This window comes from Orcinus orca, chromosome 1 (assembly GCF_937001465.1).
Source record: "Orcinus orca chromosome 1, mOrcOrc1.1, whole genome shotgun sequence".
Classification (NCBI taxonomy): domain Eukaryota; kingdom Metazoa; phylum Chordata; class Mammalia; order Artiodactyla; family Delphinidae; genus Orcinus; species Orcinus orca.
The window spans coordinates 110,841,134-110,862,827 of NC_064559.1; the positions used below are offsets into that span (position 1 = coordinate 110,841,134).

At 43.0% G+C, this 21,694-nt stretch overlaps 1 protein-coding gene across 1 annotated transcript in view; it reads left to right on the forward strand.

Annotated features, from left to right (window-relative positions):
• CASQ2 (calsequestrin 2) overlaps positions 1-6,618 on the forward strand; it is a 63,800-nt gene extending 57,182 nt beyond the window's left edge. Inside the window, exons 9-11 of the mRNA XM_004263235.3 lie at positions 1,540-1,640; positions 3,999-4,073; positions 5,044-6,618. Of these exons, the coding sequence (XP_004263283.1) occupies positions 1,540-1,640; positions 3,999-4,073; positions 5,044-5,253 (386 nt within the window). The 3' untranslated portion in view covers positions 5,254-6,618. The remainder of the gene's footprint in view (positions 1-1,539; positions 1,641-3,998; positions 4,074-5,043) is intronic.
• The last annotated feature ends 15,076 nt before the right edge of the window (positions 6,619-21,694 follow it).

Consider the following 21,694-nt stretch of genomic DNA (forward strand, 5'->3'; position numbering starts at 1 on the left):
TTCAACAGAGGCCACAGAGAGGGGCTTAGAATGGCTGGGGCCCCCAACAAAAGAAGGAAGCTTTCACAAAGAAAGAGCAGTTGTCGTGCTGAATTTCTAAGTAGTGGGTGAGCTAGTTGCTTATACAGAAGGTAAATTTCAGGCCACAAATTCATCTATGCAAGAGATACAACTTTATTTTCTAGAACTGAACCTAGACTTTACCACTGGATGGTGGAAACTGGGTCTGACAATGAATGGTCTCCCCTCCCCCACCCACCGTCCCTCGGGATCCGGCGTCTTGCTGGTTCTCAGGTATGATGTGTGAAGTGTGCATCTGGTCAGAGTTATCATCATCACCTATCCATGCTGGCGTCTGCAGAGAAGTCCGTCATTCTGTCTGGACTCTAGCTTTATGCCAGGGTCACCACTGGTCCCCTTCATCCCAACTGCTGGACTTCTTCAGATCTGCCCCCTCCACTAGCCTTGTCCGTGTTCCTCAAAACCACAGAGAACTCGGCGGGGCCTCCTCACACTCTTCTCTGCCCTAGTCTTCCTGCACCAGAGGATTCGCCAAGAGAATCTGAGGTCTTTCCATTTTCATGAGTTTTAGAACAAAGCACGAATCCCCTGTACTCTGGGACTCCCTGAAACTGTGGAGTTTCTCTACGTGGGCTTGCTTTCGCGCACGTGCACATGTACACACAAACACATACACACAGGCACAGAGCTTATTCTCAGGGGCTTGCCAGAAGCTAAACTCTTTGTTTCTCCCTGGGAGTGGGGCAGAGACACTGAGGGTTTAGGCTATCCTTTCTCTTACTAGACATTCTTCCAAAATTTTTGTCTATGATATAAAGTTCATCTTTCTCATTTCTTCAAGATTTAGGCTTTCTGTGCTCTTGAAGCTATGAGTTTGTCCTTTGAGGCTTGTCTCTGCTTTTCTTATGAATCATCCCTCCCCTGGGGGGCAATGAATGCTTCGAATTGAATAAAGGGACGGCATAGCATGCAGGGAAATGGTGAGGAGGGGAGGGAACCCTATTTACTATCTCAAAGCTTTGAAACCAACTGTCAGTCAGAAGCCCACTTAGTCTGAAGGTTGTGGGAACTCCAGGTTGTAGAAAACTAAGGATCCAGGCTAAACATTCTTGCTCCATAGAGCAAATGCTATGGGGAACTCTCAGGGGTAGTATCAATAAATTATCAGTTTTAAGAGATGGCACAGAGCCCTGAGGACCAGACAGGAGTTTCTCTGTTCTGAGGTTGCACTTTCTGACGCAAGGCTGGTCAATTTTCATATGCAATTTAGCTTTCCGTTACAACCAGACACTTCCCTGGGAAACTTTCAATTTCTTCATTCAAAATGTTTATTGTTTCCTTTGAAGAAGCTGCTTTGTGGCTGGAGTTCTCATCTGACTCATTTTATAGAATAATCCTGTAATTGAGGGTATGCACCAAATGGCCTAAGAAACACTTGTGGAATAACGGCACTCTGCTCTCCACATTAGAAGCCATGTATGCACAGGGCTTACTCAACCTCCTTGAATCCCGCTTCAGATGGCTATGAGTTCCTGGAGATCCTGAAGCAGGTTGCTCGGGACAACACGGACAACCCTGACCTGAGCATCGTGTGGATCGACCCAGACGACTTTCCTCTGGTGAGTGGCTCAGACTGGGGCCCCGTCCCTGGCCACCTTCACAGCCTCACGTTTGTGTTTAGTGTGAGACCTGGATGCACGAAGGAGGATGTGAAATAGGAGGGGCACTTGCAGAAGCTCAGTGGCTGTCCCCACCCACTGTGGGAGATCTTAGCCCCTGGGGCAACATTGAACTTAGGGCCTGGTGCCTACCTGACATGGTTATTATTATTATTATTATTATTGTTAATAATATTATTAATAATTAATAATTATTATTATTGTATTGTTGTTATTATCATTATTATTATTGTTAATAATATTATTAATAATTAATAATTATTATTATTGTATTGTTGTTATTATCATTATTATTATTGTTAATATTATAATGATATTATTATTGTTATTATAATAATAATAATTATTATTATTGTTATTATTATTATTGTTCTCACCCCCTAGAGGCCAGAAGTCCTTCTGCAGGGCCCACTCAAGGGTGTTGGGTGAAATTCTTCTGCCAGCAGCTCCACAGCTGCCCTTCACCCCACCACCACACCACCCCTTACTATAACCTCTTTCATTTTCTGGGTGGAGACCATCGCTGTGAGGCAACCTGAGTTACTAAGTAATAAATGTTCAGAGATGAACATTTTGCATAGAGTTAAGAACAACCTCTGCTGGAAATTCCCTGGCAGTCCAGCGGTTAGGACTCTGCACTTCCTCTGCAGGGTGCACGGGTTCAATCCCTGGTGGGGGAACTAAGACCCCGCAAACCTCGCAGCCAGGGGAAAAAAAAAAAACCCTCAGGGAGGGCAGAGACCCTGCCTGTCTTGTTCAGCATGTTCTCCCAGGTCCTTAAAGCCCAAACTCTTGCTGGGTCAGTGATCAATGGCCAGAAAGCCTTGGTTAAGCTTCGTTTTAAAGAGAATAAACAGAATTTGTACAATACATGAGCCCAGTGGTAATGATAGTGAGGGTGGCTGATAGACTATCTGCCTAGAACTATGGTAAATTCTTTCCATGCATCATCTCATCCAATCCTCCAAACAACCCTGTGAAGTACAGACTATTATAATCCCTATCTTTTTTTTTTTTTTTTGTGGTACGCGGGCCTCTCACTGTCGTGGCCTCTCCCGTTGCAGAGCACAGGCTCCGGATGCGCAGGCTCAGTGGCCATGGCTCACGGGCCCAGCCGCTCTGCGGCATGTGGGATCTTCCCGGACCGGGACACAAACCCGTGTCCCCTGCATTGGCAGGCAGACTCTCAACCACTGCACCACCAGGGAAGCCCTATAATCCCTATCTTACAGGTGAAAAGAATGACAGCTGGAGAGGTTAAAGCTGTAAGTGGTAGATATACTCTTCCAGTCCCCATGAGACCATATATTTGTTTGGGAGACTTTTTTTTCTTTCTTTCTTTCTTTTTTTTGGCTGTGTTGGGTCTTAGTTGCAGCATGCAGGATCTACACTGAGGCATGCGGGATCTTTTCCTTGCAGTGTGTGGGCTTCTCTACAGTTGCGGCACACAGGCTTCTTCTCTAGTGGGCTTCTCTCTAGTTGTGGTATGCAGATTTTTCTCTCTCTAGTTGTGGCGCACGGGCTCTAGAGCGCAAGGGCTCTGCAGTTTTGCGGCACGCGGGCTCTCTCGTTGAGGCGTGAGAGCTCAGTAGTTGTGGCACGAGGGCCCAGTTGCCCTGCAGCATGTGGGTTCTTAGTTCCCCGACCAGGGATTGAACCTGCGCCCTCTGCATTGGAAGGCGGATTCTTCACCACTGGACCCCCAGGGAAGTCCCATGTTTGGGAGACTTTCTACCACTGAATATCTCCATTTTCTTAGCCCCATGGCCCCTTACTTTTTTAGTCCTGCCCTAGTCAGAGATTAGTCCTCATGGAACCCAAGTCTGGATGAATGAAGAAGCCCTCTTCTTACTCGTGTGCCCACTTACAGCACACCACTGCTTTCCCGGGCATCTCACGAGCAGAGTGGTGCAAGGTAAGGGATTTTTAAGTGAGACATTGAAAGAGAGGTGGAGGGAAATGGCTCATTCACCACACATAAACTGTAAAAAGCCTCAAGTGACTTGGGAATCAGCTTTGGACTATCTCTGTCATATTCTTCCTTATAGCTGTAGAAGCTTTTATATTACATGCTTTCACAGTTTGTGTTATGACTTTTTTTTTTTTCGTGTTTATTTAAAGTGCTGAACGCTGGGGCCAAGTCTTCAATTTCCTCAGTGCCCACAGCTGTTTTGGAGACCTGTAACCAATGGTGACCTAATTACTGTGATGGGATGGCAGGTGGGTCCAGCCACAAAAAGTGGCTTTAACGGGGAATGCCTTCTGCCTGCTGTCTAATTTTATTTTTTGTGGATACAGCTTGTTGCCTATTGGGAAAAGACTTTCAAGATTGACCTATTCAAGCCCCAGATTGGAGTGGTGAATGTTACAGATGTGAGTATACCTCGTGAAAGTTTGCTCGAATGCCCTCAGCCTGCCCTGGTTTCTGCCATGCAGCCCAGACTATGAGATCACGTATAGGAGCCTGGCCCCATGTGAAATGAGCAGGACCCTTGGCCTTGCCAAAGCTCAGGAGACTTGCCAGTGTGGCCCAATCCTAGTCTGAGCCAGTCCCAGCCTATTGTTCCATGGTTCTCTTCCATGGGCACATTTCCTTGTTTTGGGAGCCAGCCTAACCTGGTTCACTGACTATTTAGAACTTGCCACACAAGTAAACTCTCCTATATTTTCTTCCAAAGCCCAACAAGGTCTCTTTGCACAAGGGAACCCACACCGGGAGTTGTTATTGCTCAATGGGTGATGGGGAAGCTGGGGCCCAGAAGCCCATGGAGACAATCACCATTGTGTGTGTGTGTGTGTGTGTGTGTGTGTATGTTCATGAATATATGATATATAGGATCTATATGAAACTTCTGGTAGGACAGCCATGAAACTACCACCAATGAGACTAGGGATGGGGTCAGGGCAGCCAGAAATACTTTTGCTTTTCACCTTGTATCCTACTGTTCTGTTTTAAAATGTTTTAACTTGAGCAGAATTTTAAATTATTATTATTTATTATTATTATTAATTTTAAAAGTAGTTTACAAAATAAAGAAATGTAGAATTTCCCAGGTGACTGAACATCTACCAACAGGATAAAAGGACATTGCTAACTGGCCATATATACATACAATAGAAAAATATATATCTATATGCAATGGAATACACCTTGCCTTTTAGGTTGCACAAACAGGATACTACACACGCCATTCTGCAGCTAAGCGTTTCCATTTAACAGTGTGCACATATTCCTGACAAGTGTAAGTGACCTGGAGCCCACGCAGCACAGCTGCTTGGAACCCCCTGGCCTTGCTGACCCTTCGTGCACTCACTCACTCACTCATTCTGTCTCTGGCTGCAGGCTGACAGTGTCTGGATGGAGATTCCAGATGGTGATGACCTGCCCACAGCCGAGGAGCTGGAAGACTGGATTGAGGATGTGCTTTCTGGGAAGATAAACACTGAGGATGATGACGGCGAAGATGAAGAGGATGAAGAGGATGACGACGACGATGATGACAATGACAATTCTGACGAAGAGGATGATGACAGTGATGACGATGAGGACTAGCCCCCAACTCCAGCTGATTTTCATGAAAACAGAAGCACAGCTACCCACCCCCATGCAGACAGCACAAGGTAGCCGCAAGCAGCCCTGGCCCACGTCCAGCCAGCTCCTTTCCCTTTTCCAACATCTCTTTTCCCACTTCCTTCTCACCAGGAGATGTGCAACTCAGCAAATGCCTTTCTAAATCCAGCAATCCCACTCAGCAAGAACAGTGGGGAATTTTTCCCATGTCGACGGTCTTGATTGTCATGAAAAAACCCTCGTTTTTTGCCAGATCATCAGTGGCCATGGCAGTGCCCGAATCCGGCAGTCTGGGGAGAGCAATCCCCAAACACCTTGACTCAAATTTACCTGTTGTCTTTGACTATGGCGGTAACAGAATTCACAGCTTGCTAACTCACAAGCATGGTGTGACCTTATACCCAGAGCCTAGGGAAGACACACAATCCACGTAGCCCCCCATGCCTCCAACGTCAGTTAGGATCCCTCCTAAAGCCAAGAGGGTCCCTCTTAGGGAAGCCTCAGCCTTGGAAACAAGTTTATAAATCAGCTTCTCTTGGTTTTATTAAACTTATTTTAAGTGTAGGTCAGACCATTATGAACTCACATCCAAACCTTTGGATGGCTGTTGAGAGGCAGGTCTTGAAAAACATGTGTACTGATGTCACCATCATTTCTAGTATATTAGGATACTGGGACGGGAGGTTGATTTGCTCTCTGAACTTCCCTCTAGGTGACCGTCTCGCATAGACACACGGGGGTTTGTTTTAATTCTTTCTGATGGCTTTAGGTCTCTGATTGGGTCAGCTGGCATCCTAGCCTGAGCTGGAATTCTGATAACCCCCCTCTTTTTTTTTTTTTTTTTGTGGTACGCGGGCCTCTCACTGTTGTGGCCTCTCCCGCTGCGGAGCACAGGCTCCGGACGCGCAGGCTCAGCGGCCATGGCTCACGGGCCCAGCCGCTCCGCGGCATGTGGGATCTTCCCAGACCGGGGCACGAACCCGCGTCCCCTGCATCGGCAGGCGGACTCTCAACCACTGCGCCACCAGGGAAGCCCCCATATCCGCTCTTTTGCCCCTAGTCAGCCTTCCCATTCAGAGTCAAAGTTGGTTTAACCAGAGGGCAATTAACTCTCCATCTATCAGTGCTCCCACAGTTGAACAGAACAATAATAATTAGAGTTCATAATGATACCCTGAGGCACTGAAAAAAATCCCTCAGTGCCTTCCGAACTATCTAAAAGTTATATTGTGCTCGGTAGTTTTAGTGTTAAGTGTGCATTATAATGTTCTAATTTATTTTCTCAATCTTTTAACACACGTGTAAGACACTGCAAATTCTTTGAAAATAGGGCAATCCTTTATGGAATAGTAGCTAACTAACTCTGTCATTAAAGTTATATTTTGAAAATACTGAGACTATCTTGAACATCCTCTCCTGAGTTTTTGTTTCTGCTCATTATCTCTGGGCGCCTGTTCTTCCTCTCTATTCTTTCTTCGTTTTTCTTTCTGGCCCCTCTTCCTCTGCCTGCCCTTGAAATGTTAGTCTTCCACAGTATCACTCAGCTCTAACATTCTTCCAAGACAGTTTATCGTCCATGCCCATCAGCTAATAACTTCCAAGTCTGGGTCTCTAACCTTGACCTCTCTCCTTAGCTTTAGACTCACTCATTCGACTGCTTCTGGACATCTTGGTTTGGACGTTGCACAAGTGCTTCAGACATCACAAAAGCCAAGCTTCTCCCCTAAACGTCTCCTCCTCCTCTTCTTGGAGCCCCAGTGCAAATGATTAATATCACCATCTGCCCAACTGCCTGGGTGGTCCGAAGGGGTCCCCTTCCCCTCTGCTCCCATGGCATTTTGTGTATACCCCAAATCCTGGCACTCGTCATTTAAATGGTAGCACATATTTGTATGTCTGTCCTTCCACTAAAACACAGGCTCCTTGGAGACAAGGAATTTATTTACTGTTGTATCCCCAACACCTAGCACTTTGCTCAGCATGAAGTAGATACTCATTTATTGAACTGATGGGTGAATAATTGTTTGATCAGCACTGTTGGATCACAGTGCTTCCAAGGCCTCCTTAGTTTTATCCCTTCGCCTCACAAAACAAGGCAGACGCTTCCCAAACTGGGCTATGTTGCCATCCAGACAGGCCCAAATAAGTTCCTGGCGAGGTGAGTTTTCAAAGTGATCTTTGAAGCTAACTTTTCAAATAGCCAAGGAATGTGCTCTGTCATGAAAGTGGTCTATTTCCCAGCCCAGGAAGATTCCCTGGTTCTTACAGGCCTGAGTAATATGCATTAAGTTTAAATCACGCTATGCTGCTCCTGTGCTGGAAGCACTGAGTGTTAAACTAGTACTATCTGTAAGTAGTAGTGCTGTTTAGTTATTGGTCTAAAACTTTCTCAGCTGTTATTTATTGAATGTTTGGTATGTGCCCAGTGCACTATGCTAGATGCTTCACATGTATTTTCTCGTTTAATCCTTCCAAAGTTCTTATGAGATGAGTTTTGTTATTTTCCCCATTTTACAGATGAGGAAACTGAAGGAGGCACAGAGGCCTCGAGTAATTTTCCCAGGGTCACACAAATACTTTAAAGGAGTGTAAATATAACCCCATTTTTATAGCTAAATCAAGGATTTAAACTATATTTAATTCCTTAAATTAAGCAATCAAAGGATTCCATTTCTTTTCTTCAGATGGTGTCCCAAAATGGACTCAAGTGAATTTCTCGTAATCCTTTTCACTGCTTAAGCCAAGATGCCCTTTCCCCTTTCATTCTGGAGGCAAGTAATCAATTATACAGTACTAGAAATGTAGGCTAATTAGAACTGTGAGATCTGGCCATCCTGCTAGAAAACAAAATAAAACAAAAAATCATTGTGTTATCAAGAATGCACAATCATTTAAATATATTTCTTTAGAACATCATCTCATAGTTGAAATGAGCTTGTCTCTTCTGTAACAAGGTTGTGTACTGTCCAGGCCCTAGTTTGTATTGCCCAGGAAGCCCTTTCTGTTAATGATGTCACCAGTCACAGGTAATTATCGAATAGCTGTTGATCAATAATCCCTGCTACACCCAGACACACACATCCCTTGAGTGGGCCTGTCTTCAAACTTCCCACTCTCACCAGGGCTCCTCAACCCTGCTCAGTGAGCGTCAGAATCATGTCTGAGCTTATTTTAGAAAACACAGACTCCTGTCACCAGCCCAGACTTACTGATATACCGTCTCCAGAGTTGGGGCCTGACCCTCTCCATTTTTTTAATTTAATTTAATTTTTTTTTTGCGGTACGCGGGCCTCTCACCGTTGTGGCCTCTCCCGTTGCAGAGCACAGGCTCCAGACGCGCAGGCTCAGCGGCCATGGCTCACGGGCCCAGCCGCTCCGCGGCATGTGGGATCTTCCCGGACCGGGGCACGAACCCGTATCTCCTGCATCGGCAGGCGGACTCTCAACCACTGCGCCACCAGGGAAGCCCGACCCTCTCCATTTTAACAAGAGTCACTGGGGATGGATGCAAGTCAGCACTGACCACTGCTCTTGCCACTCCCCCCAGTTATCTCATCCAGCCTACAGCTTCCAACTCTGTCTCTAGCCAGGCCTCTCCTGAGTTCCAAACCCCTCGTTCCAGCCGTCTCCCCTGGACAGCATCACCTGGATGTCCCATAGGCACCTTAGACCAACACAGCTTTGGGGCTTTAAGGGGGGAGTGCCCTTAAAAAGTATTGATAGCTCTCTTTTCCTGACTGAGATCTGAACCAACTGAGAAATTAGCTCCAAAAGTCAGCAGTCCAAAATATCGCCCTGATTACAGAGAAGCAGTAATTTGGAGACTAGAGATTAGGAGAATGGGCTTGCCAGCTTCCAGCCTTCAAGTGCAGGTCATCCAGGTGTGCAGAGAGGACCAGTGCTCTCAGCGCTCAAGGATGGAGAGGCAGGAGAAAAGGAGTGGAGCCCTCACACTAACTGCACCCTAAGCACTTCACTCTAAGAAACATGGACAAATGGCTACCGCCCATTAACCAGGTAACTTACGCCATCTCAGGACGGGAAAAAGGCCTGGACAAAAGGCCGGCAGTGTTTTGGGGAAAGTCCTTCACAGAAGCAGAGGAGTGGGGAAGAGGCATCCCCCTCTGACAACGTCCCAGCCAGAAACCTTAGAGCCATTTTGTTGTCTCCCACTTTCGCATCCAATAGGGAGCAAGTCCAGTCCTCTTCTCTTCACTCGCTCTTACTGTGTAATTGAGGCTTTACAATGTCTCAGCTGGGTGACCACCAGTTTCTGAGTGTACTTCCATCTCCAGCCCCGCACACTGCCATCAAACGATCTCTTGAAAATGAAAAACTGATCATGTCACACACATGCTTAAAATTCTTCAGAGGTTCTCTATTCCCAATAGGTGCTTAAAATTTGTTGTTGTTGTTGTTGTTTTTAAAGATGATGAGGCCAAAGAGCAAGTAATGAATGGAAAGTTTTCTGACGGCCAAACGTGGAGTCTGGACTGTGGGGCATGAGGTTGGGGAGGAACAATGAGGTAGGGCTTGTAAAACTAAAAGTCCTTGAAGAGTCTCTCCTCCACAAGAGGAAAGCGAAGTCTGAGTAGTGTTGACGCTGGGGATATCTGGGCTCAGGGATGAGAAGAGCACTGGCCTAGCTGGGGTGATCCATGTTGCAAGTGGGGAGCGCCATCTTGGAATGATGGCGTCCAAATGCCTCATCTGGATTATAGCACCCAGTTGTTATTTAAGCAGAAGTGGGGTCAGTACCACTGCCAACGAGCTAAGGGGTCAGGACCAGCTTTGTCATGGGGTAAAAACTGATTTCCTTTACAGGACACCGGCGGTCTATGTGAAGTGTCTCTCGTCTACCTTACCATCCTCATGTCTCATGACACCTCCCAACCATCTGCCCCTTTGCCCCTCTACCCTTAGAACCTGAAGTTGGCCGAAGCTGCGTGGCTGTTTAACACCTCCAAGCCTTGGCTTATGCTGTTCCACCTACTGGAAAGCCTGTCCTTCCCCATCTGTGCCTGCCTGGCAAACTCCTATAGAGATACACTCTGTGACACTTCCAGTCACGCCCCAGGCAAAAGGACCACCTCCTCTGCTGAGGCCTAGCTGCACCCAGTGGAGGCCTCTTACAGAACCTGCAATGTATTGCACTATTAAGTGTGTGTCTCCCCACCCCCACCCCCCGGCCATTAGTCCGAAAGCAATCTTAGGGAAAAGACTTTGGCTGATTCTGTTCTATCCTCAGTGCCTAAACTCGGATTGGTACTTAATCTTTTTTTTTAATTTTTTTTTTTTTTATATACAGCAGGTTCTTATTAGTCATCCACTTTATACACATCAGTGTATACATGTCAATCCCAATCTCCCAATTCATCACACCCACCCCCTGCCGCTTCCCCCCCTTGGTGTCCATAGGTTTGTTCTCTACATCTGTGTCTCAATTTCTGCCCTGCAAATTGGTTCATCTGTACCATTTTTGTAGGTTCCATATATATGTGTTAATATGCGATATTTGTTTTTCTCTTTCTGACTTACTTCACTCTGTATGACAGTCTCTAGATTCATCCACATCTCTGCAAATGACCCAGTTTCATTCCTTTTCGTGGCTGAGTAATATTCCATTGTATATATATACCACATCTTCTTTATCCATTCGTCTGTCGATGGGCATTTAGGTTGCTTCCATGACCTGGCTATTGTAAATAGTGCTGCAATGAACATTGGGGTGCATGTGTCTTTTTGAATTATGGTTTTCTTTGGGTATATGCCCAGTAGTGGGATTGCTGGGTCATATGGTAATTCTCTTTTTAGTTCTTTAAGGAACCTCCATACTGTTCTCCATAGTGGCTGTATCAATTTACATTCCCACCAACAGTGCAAGAGGGTTCCCTTTTCTCCACACCCTCTCCAGCATTCGTTGTTTGTAGATTTTCTGATGATGCCCATTCTAACTGGTGTGAGGTGATACCTCATTGTAGTTTTGATTTGCATTTCTCTAATAATTAGTGATGTTGAGCAGCTTTTCATGTGCTTCCTGGCCATGTGTACGTCCTCTTTGGAGAGATGTCTATTTAGGTCTTCTGCCCATTTTTTTTATTGGTTGCTTGTTTTTTTAATAATGAGCTGCATGAGCTGCTTCTATATTTTGGAGATTAATCCTTTGCCTGTTGATTCATTTGCAAATATCTTCCCCCATTCTGAGGGTTGTCTTTTTGTCTTGTTTCCTTTGCTGTGCAAAAGCTTTTAAGTTTCATTAGGTCCCATTTGTTTATTTTTGTTTTTATTTCCATTACTCTAGGAGGTGGATCAGAAAAGTTCTTGCTGTGATTTATGTCAAATAGTGTTCTTCCTATGTTTTCCTCTAAGAGTTTCATAGTGTCCAGTCTTACATTTAGTTTTTTAATCCATTTTGAGTTTATTTTTGTGTATGGTGTTAGGGAGTGTTCTAATTTCATTCTTTTACATGTAGCTGTCCAGTTTTCCCACCACCACTTATTGAAGAGACTGTCTTTTCTCTGTTGTATATCCTTGCCTTCTTTGTCATACATTAGTTGACAATAGGTGCTTGGGTTTATCTCTGGGCTTTCTATCTTGTTCCATTGATCTATATTTCTGTTTTTGTGCCAGTACCATATTGTCTTGATTACTGTAGCTTTGTAGTATAGTCTGAAGTCAGGGAGTCTGATTCCTCCAGCTCTATTTTTTTCCCTCAAGACTGCTTTGGCTATTTGGGGTCTTTTGTGTGTCCATACAAATTTTAAGATTTTTTGTTCTAGTTCTGTAAAAAATGCCATTGGTAATTTGATAGGGATTGCATTGAATCTGTAGATTGCTTTGGGTAGTATAGTCATTTTCACAGGATTGATTCTTCCAATCCAAGAACATGGTATATCTCTCCATCTGTTGGTATCACCTTTCATTTCTTTCAACAGTGTCTTATAGTTTTCTGCATACAGGTCTTCTGTCTCCCTAGGTAGGTTTATTCCTAGGTATTTTATTCTTTTTGTTGCAATGGTAAATAGGAGTGTTTCCTTAATTTCTCTTTCAGATTTTTCATCATTAGTGTATAGGAATGCAAGAGGTTTCTGTGCATTAATTTTGTATCCTGCAACTTTACCAAATTCATTGATTAGCTCTAGTAGTTTTCTGATGGCATCTTTAGGATTCTCTATGTATAGTATCATGTCATCTGCAAACAGTGACAGTTTTATTTCTTCTTTTCCAATTTGTATTCCTTTTATTTCTTTTTCTTCTCTCATTGCCATGGCTAGGACTTCCAAAACTATGTTGAACAATAGTGGCGAGAGTGGACATCCTTGTCTTGTTCCTGATCTTAGAGGAAATGCTTTCAGTTTTTCACCATTGAGAATGATGTTTGCTGTGGGTTGTTGTATATGGCCTTTATTATGTTGAGGTAGGTTTCCTCTATGCCCACTTTCTGGAGAGTTTTTATCATAAATAGGTGTTGAATTTTGTCAAAAGCTTTTTCTGCATCTATTGAGAGAGCATATGGTTTTTCTTCTTCAGTTTGTTAATATGGTGTATCATATTGATTGATTTGCGTATATTGAAGAATGCTTGCATCCCTGGGATAAATCCCCCTGGATCATGGTGTATGATCCTTTTAATGTGTTGTTGGATTCTGTTTGCTAGTATTCTGTTGAGGATTTTTGCATCTATATTCATCAGTGATATTGGTCTGTAATTTTCATTTTTTGTAGTATCTTTGTCTGCTTTTGCTATCAGGGTGATGGTGGCCTCATAGAATGTGTTTGGGAGTGTTCCTTCCTCTGCAATTTTTTGGAAGAGTTTGAGAAGGATGGGTGCTAGCTCTTCTCTAAATGTGGATAGAATTCACCTGTGAAGCCATCTGGTCTTGGACTTTTGTTTGTTGGAAGATGTTTAATCAAAGTTTCAATTTCATTACTTGTGATTGGTCTGTTCATATTTTCTATTTCTTCCTGGTTCAGTCTTGGAAGGTTATACTTTTCTAAGAATTTGTCCATTTTTTCCAGGTTGTCCTTTTTATTGGCATAGAGTTGCTTGTGGTAGTCTCTTAGGATGCTTTGTATTTCTGCGGTGTCCGTTGTAACTTCTCCTATTTCATTTCTAATTTTATTGATTTGAGTCCTCTCCCTCTTTTTCTTGATGAGTCTGGCTAATGATTTATCAATTTTGTTTATCTTCTCAAAGAGCCAGCTTTTAGTTTTATTGATCTTTGCTATTGTTTTCTTTGTTTCTATTTCATTTATTTCTGCTCTGATCTTTATGATTTCTTTCATTCTGTTAACTTAGGGTTTGTTTGTTTTTCTTTCTCTAGTTCCCTTAGGTGTAAGGTTAGAATGTTTATTTGAGATTTTTCTTGTTTCTTGAGGTAGGCTTGTATAGCTATAAACTTCCCTCTTAGAACTGCTTTTGCTGCACCCCATAGGTTTTAGATTGTCGTGTTTTCATTGTCATTTGCCTCTAGGTATTTTTTTGATTTCCTCTTTGATTTCTTCAGTGATCTCTTGGTTATTTAGTAACGTATTGTTTAGTCTCCATGTGTTTGTGTTTTTTATGTTTTTTTCCCTGTAACTGATTTCTAATCTCATAGCATTGTGGTCAGAAAAGATGCTTGATATGATTTCAATTTTCTTAAATTTACTGAAGCTTGATTTGTGACCCAAGATGTGATCTATCCTGGAGAATGTTCCATGTGTACTTCAGAAGAAAGTGTAATCTACTGTTTTTGGATGGAATGTCCTATAAATATCAGTCAAATCTATCTGGTCTATTGTGTCATTTAAAGTCTGTGTTTCCTTATTAATTTTCTGTCTGAATGATCTGTCTATAGGTGTAAGTGAGGTGTTAAAGTCCCCCACTATTATTGTGTTACTGTCAATTCTTTCTTTTATACATGTTAGCATTTGCCTTATGTATTGAGGTTCTCCTATGTTGGGTGCATATATATTTATAATTGTTATATCTTCTTCTTGGATTGATCCCTTGATCATTATGTAGTGTCCTTCTTTGTCTCTTGTAATAGTCTTTATTTTAAAGTCTATTTTATCTGATATGAGTATTGCTACTCCAGCTTTCTTTTGATTCCCATTTGCATGGAATATCTTTTTCCATCCCCTCACTTTCAGTCTGAATGTGTCCCTACGTCTGAAGTGGGTCTCTTGTAGACAGCATATATATATGGGTCTTGTTTTTGTATCCATTCAACAAGGCTGTGTCTTTTGGTTGGAACATTTAATTCATTCACGTTTAAGGTAATTATCGGTATGTATGTTCCTATGACCATTTTCTTAATTGTTTGGGGTTTTTTTTGGTAGGTCCTTTCCTTCTCTTGTGTTTCCCACTTAGAGAAGTTCCTTTAGCATTTGTTGTAGAGTTGGTTTGGTGGTGCTGTATTCTCTTAGCTTTTGCTTGTCTGTAAAGCTTTTAATTTCTCCATCAAATCTGAATGAGATCCTTGCTGGGTAGAGTAATCTTGGTTGTAGGTTCTTCCCTTTCATCACTTTAAGTATTTCATGCCACTCCCTTCTGGCTTGTAGAGTTTCTGCTGAGAAATCAGCTGTTAACCTTATAGGAGTTCCCTTGTATGTTATTTGTCATTTATCCCTTGCTGCTTTCAATAATTTTTCTTTGTCTTTAATTTTTGCCAATTTGATTACTATGTGTCTCCGCATGTTTCTCCTTGGGTTTATCCTGTATGGGACTCTCCGCACTTCCTGGACTTGGGTGGCTATTTCCTTTCCCATGTTAGGCAAGTTTTCGACTATAGTCTCTTCAAATATTTTCTCGGGTGCTTTCTCTCTCTCTTCTCCTTCTGAGACCCGTATAATGCGAATGTTGTTGCATTTAATGTTGTCCCAGAGGTCTCCTAGGCTGGTTCATTTCTTTTCATTCTTTTTTCTTTATTGTGTTCCGCAGCAGTGAATCCCACCATTCTGTCTTCCAGGTCACTTATCCGTTCTTCTGCGTCAGTTATTCTGCTATTGATTCCTTCTAGTGTAGTTTTCATTTCAGTCATTGTGTTGTTCATCTCTGTTTGTTTGTTCTTTAATTCTTCTAGGTCTTTGTTAAACATTTCTTGCATCTTCTCAATCTTTGCCTCCATTTTTTTTCCAAGGTCCTGGATCATCTTCACTATCATTATTCCAAACTTTTTTTTCTGGAAGGTTGCCTATCTCCACTTCATTTAGTTGTTTTTCTGGGGTTTTGTCTTGTTCCTTCATCTGGTACATAGTCCTCTGCCTTTTCATTTTGTCTGTCTTTCTGTGAATGTGGTTTTCGTTTCACAGGCTGCAGGATTGTAGTTCTTCTTGCTTCTGCTGTCTGCCCTCTGGTGGATGAGGCTATCTAAGAGGCTTATGCAAGCTTCCTGATGGGAGGGACTGGTGATGCGTAGAGCTGGGTGTTGCTCTGGTGGGCAGAGCTCAGTAAAACTTTAATCTGCTTGTCTGATGATGGGTGGGGCTGGGTTCCCTCCCTGTTGGTTGTTTGGCCTGAGGCGACCCAATACTGGAGCCTACCTGGCTCTTTGGTGGGGCTAATGGCAGACTCTGGGAGGCCTCATGCCAAGGAGTACTTCCCAGAACTTCTGCTGTCAGTGTCCTTGTCCTCACAGTGAGCCACAGCCACCCCCTGCCTCTGCAGGAGACCCTCCAACACTAGCAGGTAGGTCTGGTTCAGTCTCCTATGGGGTCACTGCTCCTTCCCCTGGGTCCTGATGTGCACACTACTTTGTGTGTGCCCTGCAAGATTGGAGTCTCTGTTTCCCCCAGCCCTGTCAAAGTCCTGCAAACAAATCCCACTAGCCTTCAAAGTCTCACTCTCTAGGAATTCCTCTTCCCATTGCCAGACCCCCAGATTTGGAAGACTGACATGGGGCTCAGAACCTTCACTCCAGTGGGTGGACTTTTGTGGTATAAGTGTTCTCCAGTTTGTGAGTCACCCGCCCAGCAGTTATGGGATTTGATTTTATTGTGGTTGCGCCCCTCGTACCATCTCACTGTGGCTTCTCCTTTGTCTTTGGATGTGGGGTGTCATTTTGGTGAGTTCCAGTGTCTTCCTGTCGATGATTTTTCAGCAGTTAGTTGTGATTCTGGTGTTCTTGCAAGAGAGAGAGTGAGAGCACGTCCTTCTACTCTGCCATCTTGAACCAATCTCAGTGATCTTGGTACTTAATCTTGTTTGACTAAATATTCTCTAAGCCCCAATGCAAAGCTAATTTAACAACTATTAGCACCATTAAGAATGTGCTATTGGGGCTTCCCCGGTGGCGCAGTGGTTGAGAGTCCACCTGCCGATGCAGGGGACACGGGTTCGTGCCCCGGTCCGGGAAGATGCCACATGCCGCAGAGCGGCTGGGCCCGTGAGCCATGGCCGCTGAGCCTGCGTGTCCAGAGCCTGTGCTCCGTAACGGGAGAGGCCACAACAGTGAGAGGCCCGTGTACCGCAAAAAAAAAAAAAAAAAAAAAAAAGAATGTGCTATTGATTCTCGAAAGTCTATCTTATCCCAAGAAGTTTTTGGCAACATGGTGTCATCTGTTCAGGTTTGCTGAGGATAGCCAATTGCTGAAGAAATAGGAAAACTATCTCCTTGGCTCAATAAGAAGGTTTCCAATGGGGGATGTTCACTTTCCTCAGGTTAGCAAAGTCCCCCAGCAATATAGCCATCGTGATGGGAAGCAAAGCAGCATGGGGATGATAGCAGTGGTCCCAGGCCCCATTCTCTGGGCATGGAATGCCCACAGCCACCTAAGTGTCCATGCATTTATTTTAATGCACCTTCAGACCCAAATGGTTGCAAGGTGAATTAAGGACATTTTTCAAATTAACCTGGTATTTCATTGATCAGAACTCTTTGGAGCAGTGATGACCAGAATTCTTAATGATCACCCTAGTCACTGATGATTAGGTTACACCCAGTAGTTTTAGCATTGAGTGTGCTGCCATGTTCTCATTCATTCATTCACTCATTCCAATATTCATTCAATGGACCCGTAAAGCTGGTTACCACATGTGGATCACAGAAGGCAAAACTGAGTGGGTAAGATGGGAGAGTTGAGCAAGGAAACATGTTTAAAGCCCCCGTGTCAGTTCTACAAATGCATCATCATTTTGTCTGAGACATTATGAATTCTCAGAACCGCAGAAACACGTTCAGATGTAAATATAGAAAACATGTCCAGAAGGCAAATACAGTTTTGATTTTCCATGTCAGCATTAGCCTGCATAACTAGAAGATGCTGCATGACACCAGTAGGGAATTACCAAGTCTCTCTTGTGCAGGGATACTGCCCATTCCCACACTACTACTGGTGGGTCTTGTCTCTTGCACTGGGCAAGCAGGCAGTGGCTGTAGCTGATGCCATCCTGATATCCCTCATTCCACTTCCATAATCTCAGTTTATCATCTGACATTCTCGAAACTCTTCCAAAATTCTATATCTGTATTATGGGTAATGAATGAAAAAGAGAAGTCTTTGGTTTATGTTTGCATACACTTTTAATCTTTTCTCTAGTAGGTTTTGCTTGTGCAGGTGTAAACTGTGCCCATCTTGGCCCAGAGAAACAGAGTTTATCAATAATCTATACAATGAATATCATCAAATCAATTACTTTCTCTGATCCTTATCCATGCAACAGGTAAGAATCTGACCGTGTGCTACCAGCATTCAGTAAGGATAGCTGAGAGTAGCAGAAGGCAAGCTCCAATATTTCTTTGTCAAATAATCAAGTTCCCTTTAAATAGACCTATCGAAAATAAGTCAATAATTTAAACTGAATTAGCAAGCCATTTGCAAAAACAATCCAACATTCATTCACCCTCCTCACAATTCCAGGGTCTGACATTTTCCTCCCTCCTTACTTGACTCAAAGATCTTTTCTCACTTGCTGATTTACTCAAAAGGCCTGTTTCACCTCCAAGTTTTAGAGCCTAAGGATTTAATTTTCAGTAATCTATTCATTTAAAACATTCTCTTGACCATAAAATGATGGCAACCTGTAGTTTTTCTTACAATGGCAATTCCACTTTCCTGTTCAATCTATCATTACAATTATCTTGGTTTTCAGAGAAACTTGACAGGTTATATTTAAGAAGGTATCAAAATTATTCAAGAGTTAAAGTGTTCCTTAAAAAGTAGAAAACACTTATGGTTACCAAAGGGGAAGGGGGGAGGGATAAATTAGGAGTTTGGGATTAACATATATACACTACTATATATGAAATATATAGATAGCCAACAAGGACCTACTGTATAGCACAGGGCACTATACTCAGTGTTATGTAATAACCTATAAGGGAAAATAACCTGAAAAAAAAATAATATGTATAACTGAATCACTTTGCTGTACACCTGAAACTAACACAACATTGTACATCAACTATACCTCAATAAAAAAAAAATAAATAAAATAAAACTTTTTAGATTGAAGTAATCACGTGAAAAAAAAGTAACAAAATGTAATTTGGGATTTCAGTTTATTTTCCGAGTTTTACAGTATAAAAAATGTAACATGTAAAATGTTTTACAATTAATTGGAATAGGGGACCCAAAAGAGAACAAAATAACTTGGATGCCAGGTACACTATGCCCCTCATAGACTCTAACATTGTTACTGATGTTACAATGAAAAGAGGCTTCACTGCATACATCTTATGAATATATGTAAATGTACTTGGGCAGATGGTTGCTGGTAGTGTAATTCATTCATTCAAATGTTTGCAATGTCTCAATAAAGCCCACCACCCAGTTTATGCAGGAAGTCACACTCAGACTTTGTCATACATATCTAGTGTTTGTGCACTTTGCTAACCAGCAAAACTTCCCCTTCTGGTTACAAAGTGCAGTATTAACTAATAAGGGAGAAAAAGACCCCTGGCCACATCTTTGCACAAACAGTTATGGCCCCATCAGATAGACAGATGGTTTTGTCACTGAAGTTGCTGGGTTGATACTGGATTCTAAATCCAGAAATGTAAAGTCCTTTCAACACAAAAGCGATGGTCAAATAAACTTCCCTTGAGTAAGACCTGGCCCCAGCCTCTCTGGTCTTCTCCCAAGCATCTTTGTTGAGGAAGTGGTCATCACAACATGAGTTAATTCACCACCTCATTGAGCCAGTATCCACCACTGCCCTCATCCTGGCTGGTGTCCTGCACTCTATGCAATAGTTGTCATAAACAACTGCTTGGAAGTCAAGTTTTTTAAACGTGTCATAATTTAGGAGTCCCAGAGGACTTTGCTATTTAGTTAAAGCCTACCGTGAATCCATTATAAAAATAAGGACTTATCAGCAAAGTTTGGATTTTTTTTTAGAATGATGATCAACACTAAGTGAATATTCCATTATTTCTATAACTGAGGGGCACTGGCCAATGGAAAGCAACCGCCACCTCTCTCCACCTGGCCCCTGGAATGGTGATGGTGTATTAACTGTTTAAATTCGCTACAACATGAATTGAACTAGACTTGACACCCGCAGATCAGATGCCCGGGTCCTACTACTAATTCCCTGAGCAAGAGTCTCTGGCCTCAGACATGAAGCTTTCCCAAGGTGAGGGCTTTTGGGGGTTTAAAAACTCCTAAAGGATGACCTCCTTCAGAATGAAAGCTCATGTGCACAAGTGAAAGCTGAGATAAATACAAGCAAATACAAACCCAGACACTGCACAAATATTTTTATCCAAGTATTATTTCAGTGCCAAAAGAAATGCCAAAGACACTCAAGATAAAAGCCTGGGAATTGGTCACATTTGTCCCCAAGGCTTAAGAGTGTTTTTATCCCCTAAAACAAGGACAAAACACTGATGTTTTCAAGCTGAGAGACATATCAATTGTAGATTCCTGGTACCATATTGGGAATAACTTTTCACTGTGCTGCTTCGGGTGTTGTTGTGTTGGGGAGACTCTAAAACAACCCATGGAAGAGATTTATGTTACAGGCGAAACAAAACAAATTGGGTTATCTAAGTAGAAATGGGACAGGCCTGCTAAAAGGGACACAGAGTACTAAAATCTAATTTTCTTCAGTAGTTATACATTCCCTATTTGCCCTCTGAAAATGTGTCCTACTCGTTCCTAATAAGCAGCAATGCTGAGAGGTGTGTTATCTTTCCTTTCCTATCCTCTATTGAAAGCAAACAGCAGGAGAGAAGGTAGTTTATGCACAACTAAACCAAAACCTCAAGACATTGGAATAGAGAAAAACAGTGTGCTCAGAGTCCTGTTTTATGTCTAGTGATTAAAACTCTAGAGGGCAAATGTGGGGAAAACAGTGGGATGCAAAGTGCTTGCTGAGAACATGAAGTCAAGGATGGAGGCCAGGGGCTCCAGTCCCAAACCTCCCTAGGCTGGGCTGCAGGCAGTCCCTCTCCCACCCCAACCAGTGGAAGCTGTTGGGGCATAATGTTGACAAAGCACCAGGAAGAGGCCTCCTCAGATCAGAGGGAGGCCAGGTCAGCCCCTGCACACTTCCCCAAGGTGCACACCTGCCCAAGCCAGCAGGGTGGGAGTGGAGGGGGAGGGGACAGAAGCAAAGGGTGGCCACCTGAGTCCTACAGCAGGTGCAGCGCTAGCAGGCTGGTTTTCCTAAGGGAAGGAGGATTCTCAAGTTCTTTCCATCAAAATTCCTGAGAAATCTGCTAGCACGGCAGAGCAGCCTTCCCTGGAGCCACAGCTCCGGTGCAAACCCGAGGTCAAAGAACAGATGTGATTCCACCTCCAACGAACCCCCAATCCCAGCTTTTGATTCAAGGTTAAGTATCCTCAGGTCTCTCCTCCACATCCAGAAAATGCCAGATTATTTAGGTAATACTTCAAGGTAGCGACTGAGGGATGGGAATCAAACATTAGATTTGAAATTTCATTTATTAGCCATGAGACTTGAAGCAAGTTCCTCTCTCTGCTCATCCCTTTTCTTACCTGTAAAATTCAGATAGCGCCTACCTTAAAGGAATTCACATTCTAAGACAACGCCTAACATTCGATACCTGATAGATACATCTTATTACCCTTCTCTTCCTTCTTTGACCAAAATATATTTTGTCCAAAATGTGACCCCAAATCTAATTTTCTAGGCATCCACTTGGTTAAAGCTCAATATGGAGATTTCAATGTAGTGCCTAAGGTACCTTAGTCACTACTGCACTGAATACCATTCAAAAACTGTGCTATGGGCTTAAGAATAACTCTTATTTTATTTATAATGGATTATGACCACAAGGTTACATAGCAGTAAATTCACAGTAGTGATTTATTTTTTGGAAAACAAGACTCGCAAAGCACAAACACTACCCAGAAATACTTACACCACTTTACAACTGCAGGGTCTCTGCTGGACTCTTTGAATATCACGGCACCATTTCTGTGCTGCTTTTAGTAATCAATCTTTTTTTTTTAAATGAAGCTCCATTTTTAAG